General features: G+C 38.8%; 1 protein-coding gene across 2 annotated transcripts; it reads right to left on the bottom strand.

Moving 5' to 3' along the window:
* Positions 1-13811: 13811 nt before the first annotated feature.
* oat (ornithine aminotransferase) lies at positions 13812-20857 on the bottom strand. 2 transcript variants are annotated; one of them, XM_007570190.2, is made up of 10 exons: positions 20677-20857; positions 18419-18610; positions 18093-18317; positions 17890-17985; positions 17628-17755; positions 17288-17410; positions 15690-15818; positions 15468-15581; positions 15195-15339; positions 13812-14966 (listed from the first exon to the last, which is right to left on the bottom strand). In XM_007570190.2, exons 1-10 carry the CDS (start codon positions 20840-20842, stop codon positions 14806-14808), a joined length of 1479 nt encoding a protein of 492 aa, XP_007570252.1. In that variant the 5' UTR covers positions 20843-20857; the 3' UTR covers positions 13812-14805. The 2 variants fall into 2 exon arrangements, with proteins under 2 accessions (XP_007570252.1, XP_016536260.1); XM_016680774.1 differs by having other exon boundaries at positions 20729-20813.
* Positions 20858-21272: the final 415 nt, after the last annotated feature.

Below are 21272 nucleotides of genomic sequence, written 5' to 3'. Positions count from 1 at the left end.
CTGTAACATAACAGAAAGTGGGGGAAAAAATGAAGCACCTTGAATGCTTTCTGTGTGCACTATGTTAGGATTTAAAGGTGAATAAATCAGCAATATAGAAGAGTAGAGTGAAAACACCTTTGTCAAAAAGGAATCCCTTGAAGAAAATGCAAAGAGTTCAAAGAGGAAAAAAACAGGAGGTAGGTCATGTTTACAGAAAAAGAAACCCAACAAAAGAATGGCGTAATTGTGACAAGATCTGGCACTCTTACGACTCCTGCTGTCAGCACAGTAGCAGCATTGTCCATCTTTCACGTTCTAACAAAAAAGCTGGGGTCTTTTATTGCAAACCCCCTCTACTCTGTCTGTCCACCGGGGAGGGGATGTTGGACTAATGCTGCCCGCACAAAGTGGGAAATTTTCTGTCTCCCCTCCAAGGACATTGAGAATGTCTTTGTGCTGCTATTTCTTTTATTCTTGATGCCATTTTAAAGAAAAAAAAAGGGGGGGAAAAGAAGAGTGATGTATCAATACTAAATGATAGTTTTCACAAAAAACATGAAAATCTGACTGCTACAATGGATAAATATAAATGATACCCATGCACCCAACAAAACAACAACAATGCACCAATAAAGTGTAGCAGAGAGGTGAGAACACTCAGTAAACATAGATCTGTACTGTTTTAAAATTGTTGCTTTTCTTAAGGTAAAAGGAAACGGTTTCCAGTCCTGGCATTTACAGCTCCTTTCTAGATTCGGTGAAAAAGAAAAAAAAAGAAAAAAGAAAAACAATGATTAGCTTATGCTGGGAGAATGTCAAGGTGGATAATATTACCTGCTATCTATCACAGGTTCAGTACCAAACCTGGCAACCCGTGAATTCACTTTTAGTGGTTGAACAAGAACAGTCAGAGTGGGTAGGGGGGGGAGGCTTCCCAGTGCAGAACCACTTTGGAGCTTTGGTGTTATCCCCAGCGCTCTTGGAATGTGTTCTGATTCAGCGTAACATGAAAGTGAGCAGCTCTGGAGGCACAATAGTAAGCCTGTTCCTAAATCTATTAACTATTATGTTTTCCGACTGAATTGGTAGCAGATTGGGGGGGGGGGAGCGGGGATGTCAATGAAAAGTGAGCTATTGTAAAACAATTTTTTTTTTACACTTGACCCAAATCCTTGAAAATATTGTTAAAATGTTCATGAAAGAAAAAAAAGGCTCATTTTCTAGGTCCTGCTAAAACTTTCTGCAATGTTGACCTTGCTATAATCAAAATCCAAAGTAGTTTAAATGTCTAAAATTTTCTGTCTAAAGAAATTCCTTCCTGTTTCAAAATGATTTCCAAATAATGCACAGATGTGTCATTTTGTTGAGAAGGACCTTGACTAGCCGGCACAGAATCTTAAAATAAACCCAACAATCTGAAATAAAGTGGAGACGGCAAGCCAGGCCCTGTTGTCCAGCATTAGTGTCTGACCTCACAAATGTGCTTCTGGAAGAATGGTCACACATTCGTATAAGCACACTAATATATTTTACAAAGCCTTCCCAAAATAATTAAACTTCTTATAGCTGCAAACGGTGGGGTAACACATCATTAAACCCTAAGGATCAGGATGTCACTAAAGTTCATATGACAAGAAAACATTTGGGAATATTGTGAATATCTTTACAAATTGAATTTTATATAGCTTTATTTTTTAGATTTTCAGAATCCACTGTGTTAGTCCTCCATTTAAAAAAAAATCCCTTTCGGGGAATTAAAATATGTAACATACAACTTATTTAATATTCACACAGGATGAGGTCCAATTATCGCTAAAATTAAAATAGCATCTTCAGGCATCTTTAGGCTTTGTCCATCTCTCATCTCCTAAGAGTGGAAGCTGAAGAGCCAGTGCATGTTCGCCAGCATATTTCATTTCACCCTCTGGCACATAAAATTCTCCATCTGACACCGAGGTGTACTGACAGAGAGAGGGAGGAAGACTGAGCTCCAACTTCTGTCACCAAGCCACACCGGGGGCATACTAATCTCAGTTTAGTCCAGCATCTCTGCACGGTTGGATGGGATTGCTTCAATCAGAAGCATTAAAAAGCCGTCATTGCTGCAGACAAACCATTGAACTCTGTGTCACAAAAGTGATGGGTCACAATCCAGGGAAGCGACTGGCCAGTTTGAAACAGTATAGCTTTTTCATTGTTTTTGAACTCTTATTATTCTACCGATGTTTGACAGCACCTGAGGCGCTTTTAAAGGGAAATTGTGTGTCGTTTGATTGGAGGAATTTATATGTCGGATTATCTTTCACTGGGGGCAATTTAGATTTTATTTAGAGGCAATAATTTATTGTTTCTACTACCTGTATTGGTTCGTCATTGTTTGTGATGGCTCCGTCTGATATAAAAACTAACTATTAATTATTTTTATAGAGCCTGTCATTGGAAGCTGACTACTTGAATTTATTTTCAATGAACAGATACAACCAAGCAACATTTATTTGTTCTGACTAATTGGACAGATGCCTCACACGGTAAATTTTGCCATCTTACACACTCTGAATGTCTCATATTTCATAATCTTCATGTTAATGGGGATAAAGTGTGGGATGCACTGCACCAAGTAAGGATCTTAGAGGGTAAAATAAATGTTACACCTGTCACAATGACTTTCTTCTAGTTTCAACTTTTTAAAGCTCAAAAATAGAAAAGAAAAAGTACTGCATATGACTTAAAAATCTGTAATAAAAGTGAATTGTGTCGGCTCATAGGCTTACATAAGTTTCCAAACTTCTCTAATTTTAAAGCTCCACATATGTAGTATACAGATGCGAAACGGTATGATTAAAAAATATAAAACTATGATAATAAAAAAATGTAGTTGAGTTTCTGATTTCTTGGGCTAACATGTGTGACTTTGTTCCTTCTATTTGCAAATAAGCAAAACAAAACCTATTCAGGAAAAGCCTGATAGATAATTGCTTATATCACCCCAGTCCAAAATCCCCCAATAAACAGATAACAGACAGACAACAGTCAAAACTGGTCAGTTAGGAAAGAAAACCAAATTAAGTTTGACAAGGACAATTTCCTTCTCTGATTGCACTTCCTTGCAGTTTCTGGTTAATTTCTGAATTTGACTCACAGCAAATGTTTTTACTATTGGTTATTTAGTCAGTTTATAAAGGCGGTTTATTTTTTATATATGTACACTTTCCAGATTTTTCTTGTCACCTTTCTTTAAAGAGAAATGACAAATTTATCATATCATTTAAGAATTGATAAATGACTAGTATATGAACTGGTTAGGCTCATTCAAAATATTTCTAAAGCAAAATAAAAGATTTGCTTAACAGCTTTTTCCTAAATATGCATATCCTTATGCTTCAATGTTTTGTACAGAATTGAGGATGAAGTTCCTTAATTAGTAAAGCCAAGAGATCTTTTGCAACTCTGAAGGAGCTACAGAGGTCCACAGCTCACACAGGAGAATCTGACAGGAAAGCGATTAATTACACACTGTACAAATCTGGCTTTAAGGAGGCGTCTGTTTGCAGAATCATGGGGGGGATCATTGTGGAAGATGGGTGGAGATGAATACCGAGCATCACTGGAAGAAAACCTGTTAGGGCTGCAAAAGACTCGAATGTCCCTAAACATAGTTATTGCTGCAATAGATTGGTTTACATCAAAGCAGAAGTAAGTCTTCAATTGGGTCCAGTCAGTGTACAAACTTACCCGGGCCAAGTGAGAATCTGTAGCAAGAGATGAAAGCTAATGTTCACAGACCGTCTCCATACAATCTGGTTGAGCTTGAGCAATTTTGCAAAAGAAGAATGGATACAATTTTAACTTGAGGATTAAGAAAAAAAAAGGCACAAAGATGTCAAAACCTTCAAGGATCTGCTCTCGTCTTACCACATTAGATCTCATAACTCCTTCCAAAACTGGAACACAGTGTGTCTGTAAATGGTTTGACCAGCAGATCAAACAATGTCACATTGAGCTTTACTCTGATGGACACCAGGTAAGCCCCTCAGAATGAAGGCATTGGAGAATATTGAGCCGTTTACCTCTGTAGAGCTCCAACGATTTGCAGTCAGACTTTGTGAGGAACCTTCTAAAAGGTTTCCTGCAGTGTCAACGCTTTGATGAAGATGGATGTACAGTTTGAAAATAAAGCAAGGTACACCTAATCACCCCATTAAGCCACTCTAAGTGATTTCAGGCATCCAGTTCTTGTGAGAAACACATTAAGGGAGAAAGGATAGTAGTGGTAAAGGATTTGTATCACTTAAAGAAAGGATTTCAAGAAGTTTGCTAGTGAAAATACACAATGTGATGACTTAAAGGTATGCTTAGAATATGTTTGCTCATGAATGTGTGAGTGATTGAGTGCTTATGCTTGCAATAAATTTCATCCTTGAAAATATTTTACATGGAGGAATTTTACAAATTTGTGGACATCAAAACATCTTTCACACATGAGTAATATTGACATTGACCCAGTGACCTCATCAAGTCTCAAACGTTTCCGCGTTCGCTGGCATTACAATTCCCCTTTGGAGAAGTGTTACTAATGTGAGAAGGCCGAGAACACGCAGGCTCAGCAGGACTGTGGAGGACGCCAAGGATCAAAGCCGGAGAGTGTCGTTGCAGATTCGGAGCTTTACGTGAGCTAGAAATTAAAGTTTCAGAGCGTGGAGAAGCTGTGAAGACAGGATTTTGCCAGTTTATGAACTTCTATTTCTGGGGGATTTGATTTGCATATAGAAAAGGCGCACGGAATGAGAAGCTATGTGAACGTGCTCCAGTTGAACAATGACTAGCAGCGTCCGCTGTGGGCGCAGTCTTCAGATCTTCACTCGGATGGTTGAGGAATTTGATGTTCTCGTCTTGTCGTTGTAGACCTACGGGGAGACTGTGTTCTCATTGAGCTTTACTTGTAATCATTTTCCAGTGTGCGGGTCTCTCTGTGTGTGTGGGCTCCTTTCTACTGTACCTTTCCGTGCGTCAAAAGAAACTGATTTTGAAAAAAGGAAAAAAAAAAAATAGCATTTTACTTTTAATTACAGCCTTACTCTGTGGCAGTGCTTGTGGGAGGCCCAGATGAGACAGACGATCGTCAATCCGGTCTCCAAGCCCCTACGTACAGGCTACGGCTAAAACGTTTCATTACACCTAACATTAAGGATGATTATGAAGCAGCTTTGATGAGTGCTTAAATATTTTCACTTTGTATCAGCAGCCGAAAGAAAGAAAGAAAGAAGCGTACACTGAAGCACGGCATCAATGTTGACGAGGGTCAGGAAGAGAATGGGGGGAGAAATTTCAAAATATTCTTAAGCAAAATATTGTGTCCAAGAAAATTCTGGACACAATATTTTTGCTTAAGAAAAAGATAAATCTTCATTTTGATGCTTCCCAGTGGTCTGCTTGACAATCCCTCAGTTTCAGGTTTGGCATGGGACATGGCCTCAAAAAGGCACAAAGAGTGAGTGGAAAAGAAGACAATAGGATAACGCTCGTACATCTCCCACCTGTCCTGTTCACCTCTCCTCCTACTCGCCAACGTTTGTGCGCTGTTTGAGAGCAAGAAAAACAAGAAACACCGTAAGCAAAAAAAAACAAACAAAAAAAAAAACGAAGAGCCACAGCCGACGTATGTTTACAGACACTCATTATCTAATTGGACAAACCTTGTTCTGTTCTCTGAGAAAGAATGGGGGGGGGAGAAGTGTCTCTCTATATTTCCAAAACAGATAGTGTCACACCTCTAGACCAAGCGTGCTCTGCAGTCCTTAAGACCTACTTTCCAGCAACTTTAAATTGCATTCCTTATTCAGCACACCTGAACCAAACAAAGGGCTTGTTACAAGGCCTCTGCAGAGTTGAATGACTGCTGATTGGGAAATTCAGCCGTGTGATTCAGGTGTGTAAGAGAAGCGACACAACTGAAAGTTGAAGAAAAAGTACCTTTCAAGGACTGAACTGTCTTAATTTCCTTCCATGTCACAATATTGACATTTGTGGTTGCAGCATGATAAATAGAATAAAAATAGAATGGAAATAGCCTTTATTGTCTCACCGTATAGTGAAACTCAGGTGCAGCAACATCAGCAATGTGGAAGAAGAAGTGAAAATATACAAGGCTATGAGTACATCTGCAAGGTGTTCGGGATTATGCAACTAGTGCATTTACATTTAAGGAAACAGGTGAGCAAATTGAAAATATTTTAAGCTCTTAAAAAAAAAAAATCTAATAATTTAGTTTCATTATTAAAGAGTAAATTTTTCTAGACGTTCATTTTGAAATCCCGGTTCTCTAAAAGGCCTCCAGAGCAGAAATAATTGAGCAGCCATTCCCAGTTTATTGACTGGCCAAAAAACACTGTGATTTAATCCCCTGGACAAACTGTGAATGAGTTTCTAAAATGAAATTTGACGTACCTCATTAGCGATTAATTAGCTCAGACAATGAACAGGAAAAACATTACTGATTAATTTTACCTCCGGGTGACGATAAGTGGAGAGCTCTCTCCCTCCAGGGGGAGCGGGGGGATGGGAGCTGAAGTTTTTTCTTCTTCTTTTTGTTCTTTTTTTTACTCAGTATTTAACTTTAATAGCATTTATCTTGTGAATTATCACGTAGATTTAATGCACTTTAGTGATTTCTGTCGTGAACGAGGTTAAAACGTGTCGTTTCGTGTTTGGAGAGCCCGAAGTGCCACGGCTATGCTTGAAGTCTTGATGTATCCCTTTATGATGCTGAGAGCCTCTGTGGCAGCTTGCCCACCCCGGGCTTGTGGAGTCCTCATCACTGCCAGCCTCAGTGTGATACTGTAGGCTGCCAGTCTTTTCTTTCTGAACAGCCCTCGTGTTTGCGCTCTCCAGCACACCAACGCCTTCTTTTTCTTTTGCTTTGCAGGCCTCGACATCACATTCGTTTACTGAATAAACAAGTCCTTTGTGTGTGTGTCGTTTTATGTAAACTGTGTCCGACTGTCCCCTTTTCAAGTGTTTTTGGCCTTAAACTTGGATTACTGTGGGCAACCCCAACGTCCGCCTGCTTCCTGCTGCCGCCTTTTCTTCCCTCACCTAAATCCACACAGTGGGGCTTTGTCTGCAGTTGTTGTGGTCAGTCTGTCACTGTAAAGTCCACATTTTTCTGAGCCCTGAGTCATTGGACAGCCACTTCAGTTGACCTGAAGGGGGGTTGGGGGGGAGTGAATGTCTGCGGCTTGTGTTTCTGCAGATGTTCAAAAACACACATTTTCAAGCCAGAAGAGGAGGAAACACTTGTTTTTCTGTGGTTTCCATGTTGCGCTTGCTATATGTTGACGTTCTGTTCCTCCTTACTAGGGAGGAATCAGCTTCTAACTATCTTTCACTTTTTTTATCAGTGAAAGATAAAAAAATAAAAAAAATCACTGTGGTCATTAATAACCTAAAGTAACAGTAAACTTAAGCCAAGGAGGAAAATATATGTGACATCTGTTCAAGATAAAGTCTTGAAAACAGGTTAACATTAAATTTCCAGTAGGAGGTTAAAATCAAGAACACAACTATAAACCATACTGGGGTGCAACATTTAAATTCTGATAGAGTCCAGAGCAATATTTATATTTATACATCCACTTGAACATAGACATTTGGGTAACAAGAAACATATTTGTCCTGCCTCAACCTTTCTTGTTCTAGGTCAGTTAGGATTACCAAAATCATTACTCTTTCCTCAATGCCATATTCATAATTTATCACTTTCTTCAATTTCAGAAGGTTAGATTTCTTTAGTATTTGGTATATTTGTTTTAAACTGTGTGACTCTCCTTCCACAACCTTCTTACAATAGTTTGCTGGGATATTGACTCATGACTGCAAGCTCCCCCTTTGTCTTAAAATAAAAAAATTAAAAAAATAACAGTGGCATCTTGACTGATTTATTTTTTTCAGACCACAGTACATATTTCTAAAAATGCATCTACTTGTCCCCGAGTGCGTTTGCAAACTGTAATCGGACTTTTAACTGCGGCTTCTTCCTTTCTGACTAACCATTTGTAGCCTATGTTGATACAGGGCATGTTTTTCTGTCTTGACAGTATCAACCAGCATGTTCACAAGGTCTTGTTCTGGTGCTGAAACAAGTTCCACCTTCAGGACACCAGACATGCCTCCTTCCTGAAAACTATAGCTCGACATTCACATTAAGCAATAAATCAATTAATTGCGTGATAAAATAAAATGAGCTTGATTGTTTCCACTCTGATGATTAATATTTTTTGAAGGGCAATTTTGATAGAGACTTCTTAATCCATTTTATTTATGGTTTTGGGTGTGGGTGTGTTTTTTTTATTTTTGCTTGTTTGTTTTGTTTCCTTTTCATGTCTTATTCTTGGTTGTTGTGTTTTATTTTGGATATTAAAAAATGCCTTCTAGTTCCAGTGTGGAGTGTTCTTTAAAAAATTAATTTTGTTGACTTTTGAGAAGGCAAACTTACATTATTACACCATTATCAGCGCACTAATCGGAAATGCTCTCAAAACAACACTTAAGTCATTTATCGCAATAATTTGTGGGACAGTTTATTGCTGTGACAGGCCTAATTTTTATGTGGCGTCAGCCATCCATGTGTTGAGCTTGAGTGTTTTTGCAAAGGGGAATGAACAAAAATATCAGTTTCTACATGTGTGAAGCCAGTAGACAAATATTAGAAAAAGACTGGCAGCTTTAATCACAAAAAAAACAACAACATGATTCTATAAACTCTTGCATGCCTCACATTTTTGTTCCTTCAGATATAAATATTTGGCCAAGGCAGGGGCGCACATACCACCACTCGATGTGTTGTTTATCAGATGCATTATGTAATGTAGAGGAGAGGAGAGGAAAAAAAAAATCTCTGAACCTCTGTTGCTGTGACATTTCTGTAGTTTTTTTCAGGCAGATATAAATCAAATGGGTCGTGACAAATAGGATAATTTTCTGAAAGCACTTATATGGAGAGTCAAGTGTCCCCGTGCTCGGGGTGTGCAGGGAGAGAGAGGCATGTCCTTCGGAAGACCTTGCCTGATAAATGTATGTACATTTATGCATCCCCTCAGACAGGGAAGGTCTGCAGCTTTGGGAGAAAATTAGCTGATGCATTTCCTCCCTTACAGTCCTTATATCGTTTGCACTTTAGCATGCACATGTATCTCATCAATGCGTTCAGATGTCATAAACTTAATGCAAAAGCCCCATTAATTTGAGTACTGGCAGGCAAGCCCAACATTTTAAGTGATTTATCTGTGGAGCTACAGGAAGCAAAAAAAAAAGAGGAATAGCTTTTCCTGATCTCCACAGCATCAGTCATCATTCTCAGGCTGGCACCTTGCTTCTCTGGACCTCTAATGGATACGGGGGCTTTTTAAATTTATCGTGGTTTGAATGCAACTTCCACCACTTTGATTGCATCCCAGATAAGTACCACAATCTGATTTCTGCATTATGTAAGGCGGGGATTGCAAATGGGCGTACTGAGTTGGAGGGAAAGTGGCAGAAAGTGAGAGGTGGAAAGTGGTGTCACATGGAGGGATAACAAATTAAAAGACTAGTCAGCTAGAAAGACTGGGAACAAAAAAAAAAGGAAAGATTAAATGCTGAAAGAGGGGAACAAAAGAAGCTATTTAGTCTGGATGAGCCTCTTTTGACCCACTCGGTGTGAGAAATAGTGATGGAGCAGACAGCCAGCTTTGAACCCAGCCCCGTACCTCACACTCAGAAGGAGACTGTCTGCTGGCACTGAGCGCATGGGAGGGGATAAGCAGTAAGAAGCTGCGGGAGAATCCTCAGGTTTGGCCAAGACAGTTTGAGCCTTGAGCCGGACTTCAAGTTTTCCCAGCTCCTCACAGGGCCAGCAGGCCTGTCAACCCCCTGCCAAATCTGGAGCTCATTTGTGGAATATAGTGTGTCTTCCTGCCGTGGCAAGGCAGGATGCGGGTCTGAGCAGAGTGTAGGATCAAAGTCTGCTCATTTCTCAGTGTCACCTGGTAATAACGCTCATTTCTCCTGCCAAACTGGATTCCACTCATATTTCTCAAGCAAACTCGGGACAAACCCGTTCGTCTCTAGGCTCAGTTAAAGAAAATAATAAAAAAAAATACAGCACAAGTAGCCTTACATCTTAGAACTGTTTTATATTTTATTGTGCTACATCTAAAAATGTTAATGTGTTTGGGGGGGATTTTCTGCTACATTTGGGAGTGATTTCAAGTTTCTGTTTGCAGTGCATTTCTTAAAGATCACTATGAGATGATCTAAGAGGTTCTTTAAATGCAAAATCAGACTTTATGTTCTCTATTTTCAACTGACCTTTAGATAAATGTCAGTGCTAGCAGACCGTTTCCAAATAAACAAAACCCAGCTTGAAAAGATTTTCATGAGTCAGAAGCAAAGGTAAGATAAAACGACAGTTTACCTGTCATCTTGACAGTGGAGCAGAGATTCATCTTCAAGCAAGGCAAGTCTATTCGTAGCAGCAAAACAAGTCAAAGTATTTTACATCATACAAATATTGGAATAAAATTTGTGTGCCGGTGATTACTACACAAAGGTAACTCTAAACAAATGGGGTTTTACCCTTGATTTAAAGTGAAACTCACCCCCAAATCAACTTTTTTTTTCTAATAAGCTGTCCAAATAGGTCGTTTTGGGTTCTATCTTTACATTTCTGTGATTATTGGCATTTTTGTGCAATTCATTTAGTTTGCCATTATTTTATGTTGTGATTTCTATATCTGAGCAATATATCTTTTGGCTCCGCCTACTTTCTTGGAATTGTTCAAAATGTGTCAGGGTGGGCTTATGCTAAGGGGGGTTAGTTTACACTGAAAACTGAAAGTTCAACTAAGCCTCCCATGAAAGCCAAGCCCTCTGGCAAATTTTGAAAATCTTCCAAGAAAGTGGGCGGAGCCAAGAGACACTGAACGGCACGGGCAAGCGTGGGGTTCTGCAGGACTGGTCAGGATGAGAAATGCTAGCTTATCCACTTTGTCACCATAATTGGTGACTTTTCAGAAACTCTCCAACAACATTTACTTAAAGAAGCAACAAGCAACAAATCTAGCAGTATTTTGTCTTTTATCTGAGACCTTTTATTTTGATATGTGCATTTAAGGACATTTTAATTCCTTCCAGGTTTTAGTTAGATTTGAGGTTTTGCAATATGCTTTAGTGATTTTATTATCTTTTCCTTTGACTGTGTAATTTTTTGGGTCAATTTTTCTTGTGAAGCATTACGGAATTTGTCTATGGAAATGTACTATATAAACTTTTACATTCTTTCTTACTTTGCTTACACAGAGATACTTGCAGCCGTACGCGCTGCTAAAATGATTTATTGGGGAAGGGGAGAGCCAGGGGTCAATTATGCACCAAACTGTGTAGGTTTCTGGTATATCTAATCCCAATGCAGTCTTTGAGGGGGTATAGACACTTTTGCAGTGCTCTCTGTACTTAGTAGACAGAAGTGCTTTGTTCTTTTTTGTCCAGAACTAAATAGATGGTTTGATGGTAAACTTGTAAATACATGTACATTTTAAATGATCTTTTACCAAACATTTGGGGGTTTAAAAAGAAACAACGAGGTAACAAAAGCCTTAAATCTTCAGAAAACATGCCATTTTCTAAATTGTTGTGGTTTCCGACCACATACTTACAGGGCTGACCAGAGTCCAACCAGAGGAAAACTGAATGTCAGCTTTTTTTCTTTTTTTTTAATGTTATGATTGAGAACATAATCAACAAATGTATTCCTACAGCAAATAATTTCAGCATTTCTTGGCTGAGTGAAAGTTTCCAAAGACGAAATCGATACAGAGCATTTAAAGAGGAGTACGTCATTAAATGTGCAAAACATTAAACAAGGTTGAGCGAACTTTATCGATCTACTATTACAAGCATTATTTTCTGTTTTGTAATGCATTCACAAAAAGCATAGACTTTTTTTTTTCTATCCTGAAAGTTGTAATTCATCCAATCTGACAGAGCCTGAGTTAGTTGACAAAGAGGAATGAGGAGAAATCTCAGTCAAAATGTGACTCTATGAAGCATTTCATATTTAAAAATGCAAATATGTACCCTTTGGTTCTGTTTCACAATGATATACTGCTTTGTTTTCATAAAATCCAAATGTAAATCACTGCAAAGAGAAACAAAAAATAAGGGGTGTGAATATTTTTATAAGGTGTTGAAATTTATGAGCACGTTTTAACTGGTTGTACTGAGAGGAAAATCATCTACATATTGACTTGACAGCTCTTTAGAGTTTTGGTTCTCCTAAAATCCAGCTCAAGTCTGTTCCTTTCCTAACGTTTTAGGCGTCTTCACCGCACCTTCTAGTCCTCGCGCGGATTTACTTTGGTAAGAACACAGCACCACCTAGTGGCAAATGATAGCATAAGCTCGATTCACAATTCAAAAACACAGTTAAATTAAATCACATATTTAAATGTTTCCAACATGTCAGCGGGTTAATAATGATCACACAGAAGACCATCTTGTGGAAGGAAGCTCAGGTTGTTGTTTGTCTGGAGTGTTGGGTCCGGTTCCTCTCATTCTCCTCTGGACAATGATCCATGGGTTAGGACAAATTTGCTATCAAACACATTAACACCATGATCGCAAAAGCTGGTGTTGTTACTTTTTGACAGTTTGGGGAAGAGGCAAAGTCCGCCAGGGAAAATAAAATTAGCAGATTCATAACACTTGTCAGCAGAGGGAAACATTAAGTGCTTTAAAAATATTCTAGTAAACCATGTCGCTGACTTTGAATTTAATAAAACACATTTTTACCAACAGCAGCAGATCACATGGCTCCCAAATCAAACTTGCCTTTTTTTTTTTTTTCTTGGTTATTGACATTGTGGACACTGTTACTGTTTTTTTTTTTTTTTTTTTTTTTTTTTTAATTCTTGGATCTGAGCCACAGTTTATTTTTTCCCTTTGCCCGGAGCAGCCAACAGAACAGTGGTTACTCATATCCTGGTTAAGTCTGTGTGTGTATCGGCTCTTGGAGCTCCAGCTCCAGCTCCTTGCCACTTCTTGTGAATCTCCTCAAACTCTTAACGGGCTTTAATCAACATTGTGATTTGTTCTTTTTTTTTGTCTTCTTCTTCTTCTTTAACTCAACTTTCCATTAACATTTTTAGACGAAAGCAACTCTGCAAACAGCCAGCATCTTTACCAATTACCTTTTGAGACTTGCAGGTTGTCATCAATTACTGTCTGCTTGACAATTTAGCATTTTTCCTATGAGAAATTAACAAAGAATTCTTATAGGTAGTAGTCGTAAATCTATATCATAAAGCAGATCCACCTTTAAACAGATTTACTTATTTTAGTGATATTTTTCAATTATTGAGATGCACCTCCTTATTCTGTTGCCACACTGAAGATTCCTGTAGTTTCCCTTATTTAACTAAACTTATATAATAGACTTAATTTAGTGCACTGTTACAACAGGAAAATGTTTTAATTCATGTCTACATGATTGTGTTGCTTTGATAATATGTGTTTAAATTTGCTTTGAGAGCACATTTGATAGGAACTGGTACATCAATAAGTCATTTGTTTTGTTTAATCCTTCTGTAACTACATACGTTTGAAGCAAAAAATAAAATAAAATAAAATAAGGTTGCTTAAAAGACTTCTGTACAAAAAGCAAAGAAGTAAATAAAAAAAAATAAAAATTATTTCTAAAAATCCCTTTGGGTGAGTTTTAATTTAATTTAACTTCAAACTGAACAACTTTGGCTCCTCGCTCAAAAAAAAAAAAAAAAAAAAGAGTAGCAAGAGACTGTTGAAACAATTTATTTGGAAAAAAAAAAAGGATTTTAATTTAATGTCGGGTGTCTTCAAAAAGACCATCTTCGCATACATCCTGCACAGACAGCAAATAGTTAAAACTAAGCCACTGACATCCAAACATTCTTTCATTTATCCTAAAGCAGCGTCGGAAGTGACGTTTCTCACATATTTTCTTTTTTGCGGCAGCAACAACGGTTATAGAGAGAACTTAAGAAATTTGGTCAGTTGGATTATGAATTATTGCAACTTTAGTTTTCAAAAGTGGTAATTACAGTGCAAATGCACAATTACATAAAAAAAGAGAGAAAAACCTAAATCGCAAGATATGTAGACTTTTGACCTCTTTTGTAACAAGATTGTTTTCAGAACGTGTCAGCAGAAAGCAGTCAAGCTGAAAGAAATTCAGCAGTGTAAACACTTAAATGATAACCTGTTATTGGGTAAGTTCTACTAGAGTTGGAGCTGTAGACGCAAACACGGCTTAACGTTAACATATCAGACTAAATGTAAAGGATGGTGGAAGACTGACGGTTAGACCTTACTCAACCTGTGTGGTAGGAGCTTAAGATGATTTACATTGAAAAAAAAAAGGTGCATTTGCTTCACTGTCCTATAGGAGGTCTTTTCCCTTCTTGACCAGACCATAGGCTTCAGTAGTAACACTGTTTCTATTTTTTTTTTTTAAACTGAAGGTTTAAACAATTATTTCTAGTTAAAATCACACACGGTAAACTAAAGCACATCAAAAGTTTAAGATCTTCCTGCAACCTCTCCTTAGGAAACCAAACTCTATTCTCTATCTCTTCTGCAGCAGTTACTCTTACAAAGGTGTCTGTGCATCTTCATACAATTCTTACTAACGATTCTTTCGAAGAGCATGAAAACAGCCTCGAAAGGAAAAACTGAATCTAAATGAAAGCGACTAAAACATCACGTGTGGCCTTCCTTGGCCTCAGAAGGTATGGGCTGCGTTTTCTTATCTCTTTAGAAGGACATGATGGTCCTCTGAATGATGTCGATGCATTCCTGGAGCTCATGCTCTCGGATGACCAGAGGCGGGGCCAGTCGGATGATGTCCCCGTGGGTGGGCTTAGCCAGGAGTCCGTTGTCCCGAAGGCGCAAGCAGACCTTCCAGGCATCGTAGTCTGTAAGTGCGGAAGACAAAGCGACTTACTGACTTGTAAAGTTCAATATATAGAACGTCAGGTGTTGCAATGGTCCATTTAAAACTCTTGATGTGACAGGGCTAAACGGACAGTTCTCCATTAGTTAAGGTTTTTTATTTATTTTTTTTAGCAAGCACAGTATTTGCCAACATTTTGACTCATGCAAAGCTTGGTCTCAGTTCTCTCAGAAATTGTTTTCTACCTCACCTTTAGTCTCTTTGATCACAATTGCGTTGAGGAGGCCTTTCCCTCTGACTGTTGTCACAATGTCTTTGGGTAGTTTCCTCAACTCAGTCCGCAAAAGTTCTCCCATCCTTTGAGCGTTTTCCGCAAGCTTCTCTTCCTCCATCACCTGGGGATAAAAAAATAAAAAAAACACTTTGGTTTAATACAGATGCTCAGATAAAACACTTTTAATATAGAGGAATACTTAAAAAGGCAAAAACAACGTTAAAGTTAAAACTGCTGCAAAATGTTCACCTCCAAAGCTGCAATAGCGACACGACAAGCCACAGGGTTCCCTCCGTATGTGGATCCGTGCTCCCCGGGCTTAATGGTCAGCATTACATCATTGTCACTAAGTACTGCAGACACCTAAGGGAATCGAAAACAGCTGAAGTTAAAGTCGACATGGGTGTAATCAAGTGTTATCTTGATTATCTTATCAAGTGTTATCTTGATGAAATTACAGATGACGCTCACTGGATAAACTCCTCCGGAGAGAGCTTTGCCCAGAATCACCAAATCCGGGCGAACACCTTCGTGGTCGACGGCCAGGCGCCGGCCAGTCCGTGCCAGGCCCGTCTGGACCTCATCAGCGATCCACAGCACCTGCAAAAACCACAAGGGTTTTTTTTTTTTTTTAGTGACTACAGAAACATCTACACTCAGTGATGTTGTCACGGTCAGCATGGTTCTGATCAGTTTTTGATGCAGCAGTAAGATCACCTGAGGCCGTTTCACACTAAACCACAGCCAAGGATTCCCTGTGAGGCTAGCAGCTGTTGTTGTTGTTGGCAACAGTTTGGAAATGGACAAAAGGATAAAAATCATTCCGGGACTCGAGACACAGCCAATAACTTTCTTTGAGCAAATACTTGTTGGCAACATCCTCGAAACGGCTCCAGTTCAGATTTGATTGCAATTTGGGTCTTAGAAGTTTGAATAAATCTCTCAGTAAATTAGTCCGCTCCTGGGGCCAGGAACTACGATTACACGTCGCTTAGAAAGTTAATCTCTGTGCTTGCTGACACAGCTACAAAATATCCATCTGCAGCACTTCCCACACACAATGTTAGCTTTCTAGGGAAAAGAACATGCTGTGGTCACGGAAACGGTCTCTTCTTAGAAGTATTTGCTGGATGCCTCTTAACTGAGAATCTTATCAAACTCTGATATTTAATTTACTTTCGTGCCTTTCATTCTTCACGCTCAGTTTCCACAAAATTTCAGGGTTTTTTTTATTTTGGTGTTGAGAATTTTTAAAAGGAAGATTTCCTTTTACATTAAAGCAAGATTCATAAAGCTTAAAAAAAACCTTTGATTTGTTTTCTCCTTGAAGGACGATTTATATCTGTTGGCAGCTTAAAATTAAACAGAGAATATTAAGGAAGATCACTTTTCCTAGCAGGAGAAATGAAGTTTATTTTTAACTAAAATGAAGGTTTGCCAAACCGTCCAAAAATGTTTTGGAAAAAAATATGCCGATGTCAAATCAAAAGTAGGTGGTTGTGCAGGTGTGTGTACTCTACACACACCTGAACCTGTACCTCTAGTGCAGGAATGTCATTGAACGGGACAAGCTCGAACCCGGGCATGTACGGCCCAAAGGGGTCTATCTACAAACATTTAACCGTCAAACACCTTACAGGCATGTAAAAATACTTTAAAAACTTACTTTGCATAAAAGCTGCAAGCACTCAACATTATCTCTGACAAATGGATGGATGAACAAATGGACTGATTTTGAAAGGATGGATACAAATTGTTTTTAAAAAACGGGGCATTTAATAAGATTAGAAAATGCTGATGTTCTTCCATGCTCTCTTCTCGATTTCCATAATTATCCAAACCTGGGAAATAACATAAAAATAATACTGTAGATTCTGTTTAAATCTTGCTAGTTGCAGTTGCACCTTGCCATCTGTAACAACAGACAGCTGTGGTAGACACTATACCATATAAAAACATGAACATTCTTAGTTCTTTGGCATAAAGGTGGAGGTTTTTAAGATATCCTTGATACTAACATCAACCTAGTCATTATACTCTTTAGTTCTAGTGCCTTCATATGGACTTACATTGTATTTTGTGCAAAGTTCTCTGACTTTAGTCAAGTAGCCTTGATCGGGCACAACCACGCCTGCTTCTCCTTGGATGGGTTCCACCATGAAGGCGGCGACATTTTGGTCCTGAAGAGCTTTCTAGAGAAAGGGAGGGGCAAAAAGCAAGTTCAGATTTTTTACACACATTAATCCATGGAAAGACAATGTCTCAACTCAGAGTCAATGTTTCTCAACATTCTGCAAAACAAGTTAACCCTAAACTAAGCTGATGGGAACTGTATTTGCACAAGCTAAGCTGTTCAGTGAAAAAAATAAAATAAGAAAAAAATTAAAGAAAAACCCATAGAACCTGTACCTCTAGTGCAGGAATGTCATTGAACGGGACAAGCTCGAACCCGGGCATGTACGGCCCAAAACCCTCGTAGCTGCTGGGGTCAGTGGAGCTGGAGATGGCAGCCAAGGTGCGACCCCAGAAGTTTCCCTCTGAAGAAAGAAAGAGAGCGAAATACAGCTTCAGCAACAATCTCACCAAACTCCAGGCAAAGTTTGGAGTTTGGTGAGCTATTTGGTGGAATATTTCCTGTGTTGAAATATTCCAACACAGGATGGCGACTTGCCCGCGAAAATGATCTTGGCCTTATTGTTTGGAACCCCCTTCACGCTGTAGGCCCACTTCCTGGCAAGCTTACAGGCCGTCTCACCGCCTTCAACCCCTAATTTCATACAAAATAAAAAGTAAGTAAGTAACGGCAGGAGCTCCTTTAGATTTTATGTCAAAGAAATTTGAAAGACCCATCCCAAGGTGAACTTCAGGACTTGCCTGTATTCATGGGTAAAACTTTGTCATATCCAAACATGTTGGTGATGTACTCTTCATAGGCTCCGAGCACGTCATTGTAGAACGCTCTGGAAGTCAAGGCGAGGGTAGACGCCTGCTTGGTGAGCGCAGAGACGATCTTAGGGTGGCAGTGACCCTGATTTACTGCACTGTATGCACTGAGGAAGTCATAATACCGGTTGCCTTCCACGTCCCACACATAGATGCCTTTAGTGCATAAAAAATGTTTTAAATTATTAAATTATTTCTTCTTCGATGTGGATCAGCATTGTTCATAGAAGATTTGCAAGTTTTGGTCATGAACTCACCCTCGCCTCGCTCCAGGGCCACAGGGAGCGGATGGTAGTTGTGTGCCCCGTGCTTCTCCTCGCGGGCGTAGATTTCCTCCGAGGTGCGCTTGGTCACGGGGGCGGGGCGTAGACGTGTATGGACGCTCCTGCGGAGAATCAGCCCAGCACGGCTCAGGCTCCCGAGTTGAAAAATCATTCCCTTCATGCTTGCTGTTTTGTGTGGTTGGGCACAGAAATGGGAATTAGAAGAAGAAAAAGAAGAGGTTTGATATCTAAAGTGATTGTGAAGATACTTATTTAGTGGAAACACATTTTAAGTTTTTGTAGCAAAATGTAAAATATGACATTTAAATTGTGCAAAATGCAAATGTCACAGAAAGTAGTCTGTTTTAGAACTGCTGTAATATATCTGCAAGTTCATCAATTAGTGAGACATGAAACTGTGTGAATTTGTTTTGAGGGAAGCTCTAACAAACATTACTGTTATGCTATTTCCAAACATAACACTGTACATGTGTACTTATTCATTTGCACCCAATGCCATATTAACAAAATTGACAATTGTGAATATTTTCCAGATATTCTGTCGCTCGTCTTGAGACTAGCACAGACTTGATGCAACTTTAACTCATTATCCTGTTTGTTTTTTTTCTTTAGCGACAACTGCTTCGAAATTTCTTACAGGATTAGAATGAAAAGAAGGGCTTTGCATGCTTCCCATGCTAGCAACGCCTCTCAGCAGCACAATCTGAAATCTTGTCTCTGCTTTACGCTTAATTAAACATAGGACCTAAATAATTTGTTCAGCCCTGCGAACTCTGCAGTGTCAAGTTTAGTTTCCAGCAGATACGAGAAGGTGGAGGAGAGACTGGTTAATCAAAGCTGATTTGAGAGGAAAATACCAAAAGTACCTGTGGGAAAGGGATACGATAGTATTTACTAAAAACATGATTATCAAAAACTTCCTGGGCTGGAAGATTATCCTGGACATATTTTATTTTACAGTAGGGATGGTTGTTACTTTCAAACAAATTAATTAATTTATGTCAATATTTGTACATACAGACAACATAATGACTTGGAGAAAATGAACCAAACAGAAGTGGTTAAAAAGAAGTCTATCGCTACATGGGTTTCCATAGATCACAGAGGATTTGCAGGTCTGCTGAACCAAGCTTCTCTTTCATGTCCAACACAAAGGAAGGGACTGGCTACCGGTTAACAAAAGCAGCAACACTGCAGCTCCAGATTTTTCCATTTGCACAGAAATGAAAAGTTTTCAACTCTGGTTTGAAAGAAGAAAAACGACTTGATTTGATAGTGTAACTTTTAGGAGGTTTGGACATTTAAATGCAGGCTCATTCTGAACAGTCAGCACTGAATCAGCCAAAAAGAAGAAAGAAAAAAGAAAAACACATTATGTAATATTCTAATTATCCAAGAACCAAATTTTGGGTTTACATTAGTTATAAGCCATACATATAAATAATAATAAAATAAACACCTGAAATAATAAATAAATCTTCAACTTATGAGTATTGCAGAGTTTAATTCCTGAAAGAAAGGGGAGAAAAGTAGTTGACATCCTGAAAGTTGAGGAAAGCTGCAGTATCTAAGGCATCCCAGCCACCAACCTGTTGGCACCTGTACACGACCTCAAATATTTCATCAGCTATGTTACCTGTGCTACCTCTTTTAAGTGTTGAAATCCACCTTTAAATGAAGATAGCAGAGTTTGTAAATCAATGAGCTGAAACTTCAATAAAGCAAACATACACCTTCTACCGGGGAGTTGGCCTGAGCCTGGGCTCATCCCTCAGTCCCTAACAGCTGATAGGTTCCCGAGGAGCTGCCTCCACCGCACCCACTAACCTCACGGTGCCAAGCTAAATAAAGAACTGCATGATCATTTTCAACCGGTTTCCACGGAGAACTGTTCAATCCTTAGCATCCAGACATTATGCAACACGGAGTATCTCTTAGTAAATTTCCAGAGCGGTTACATGTCAGGAAGACCTGAAAGAGCCTCACAGAAAACCTAACTGCCTGCATTCAATGTCAAAAAATAACAAAATGCGTTCAAAAATGAACGTCAACCGTATGAATAGCCGCGTCTCCTCCCTCCCGAGACTAATGATACCAGTTGTTCAGAGACTTGTGGTGATGATCAGTTGTTCTGTTTTTTTGGGGGTTTTTTTCCTGCTGGTCTCGATCAATATTTCAAACTCAGTCTATCAAAAATAAAACAAAGAAGAAAAAAAGGATGGAAAATGTACCTTGTGTAAACAGAAAGCAGTTCGGAAACCCTCTTTGTTGATGTTCACTCACCCAGCTGAAAAATATAATGCTTGTGCTGTTCCGATGCGGATTATTTGACTGCCCAACGTGCCAACGCTGGGGTTCTTTGTGCGTGCTTACGTCAGTGGAGACGCACGTTTCCATTGTGCAATCTTAGCTGATGATTTCGCCGATATACTCCATACCTAACTACCAGAATTAACATTTATTCCATAATATTATACATAATATCTATTCTGTTAAGTATCTATGCCACTTAATATTATTTATCTAACGAGAACTGGTAGTCACAAAGTTAGGCATTATGTAACGATCTCGAAAATGACTAAAAGCCACATGCATGAATGAAATCCCACGTGAGGCTCTATAGAGTCCTATTAGAGCCAAAGAATGTAGATGAAATTCTACAGGCTAACGTTAATTTAAAAAGGCAGAAAAAAAAAACTACAGTCAATGTAAAAAAAAAAAACAAACAAAAAAAACATTGTATTGTATAAAAACAAAATATAAGAATGAATCAATAAGCAACATAGAGTTAGGGTGAATCCAAAATAATCCTTGGTAATTTGTTCAA

The sequence above is a fragment of the Poecilia formosa genome, unplaced genomic scaffold (assembly GCF_000485575.1).
Source record: "Poecilia formosa unplaced genomic scaffold, Poecilia_formosa-5.1.2 Scaffold7, whole genome shotgun sequence".
Classification (NCBI taxonomy): Eukaryota; Metazoa; Chordata; class Actinopteri; order Cyprinodontiformes; family Poeciliidae; genus Poecilia; species Poecilia formosa.
Note: the sequence above shows the minus strand (reverse complement) of the source record. Positions and strands in the feature narration are given on the sequence as shown.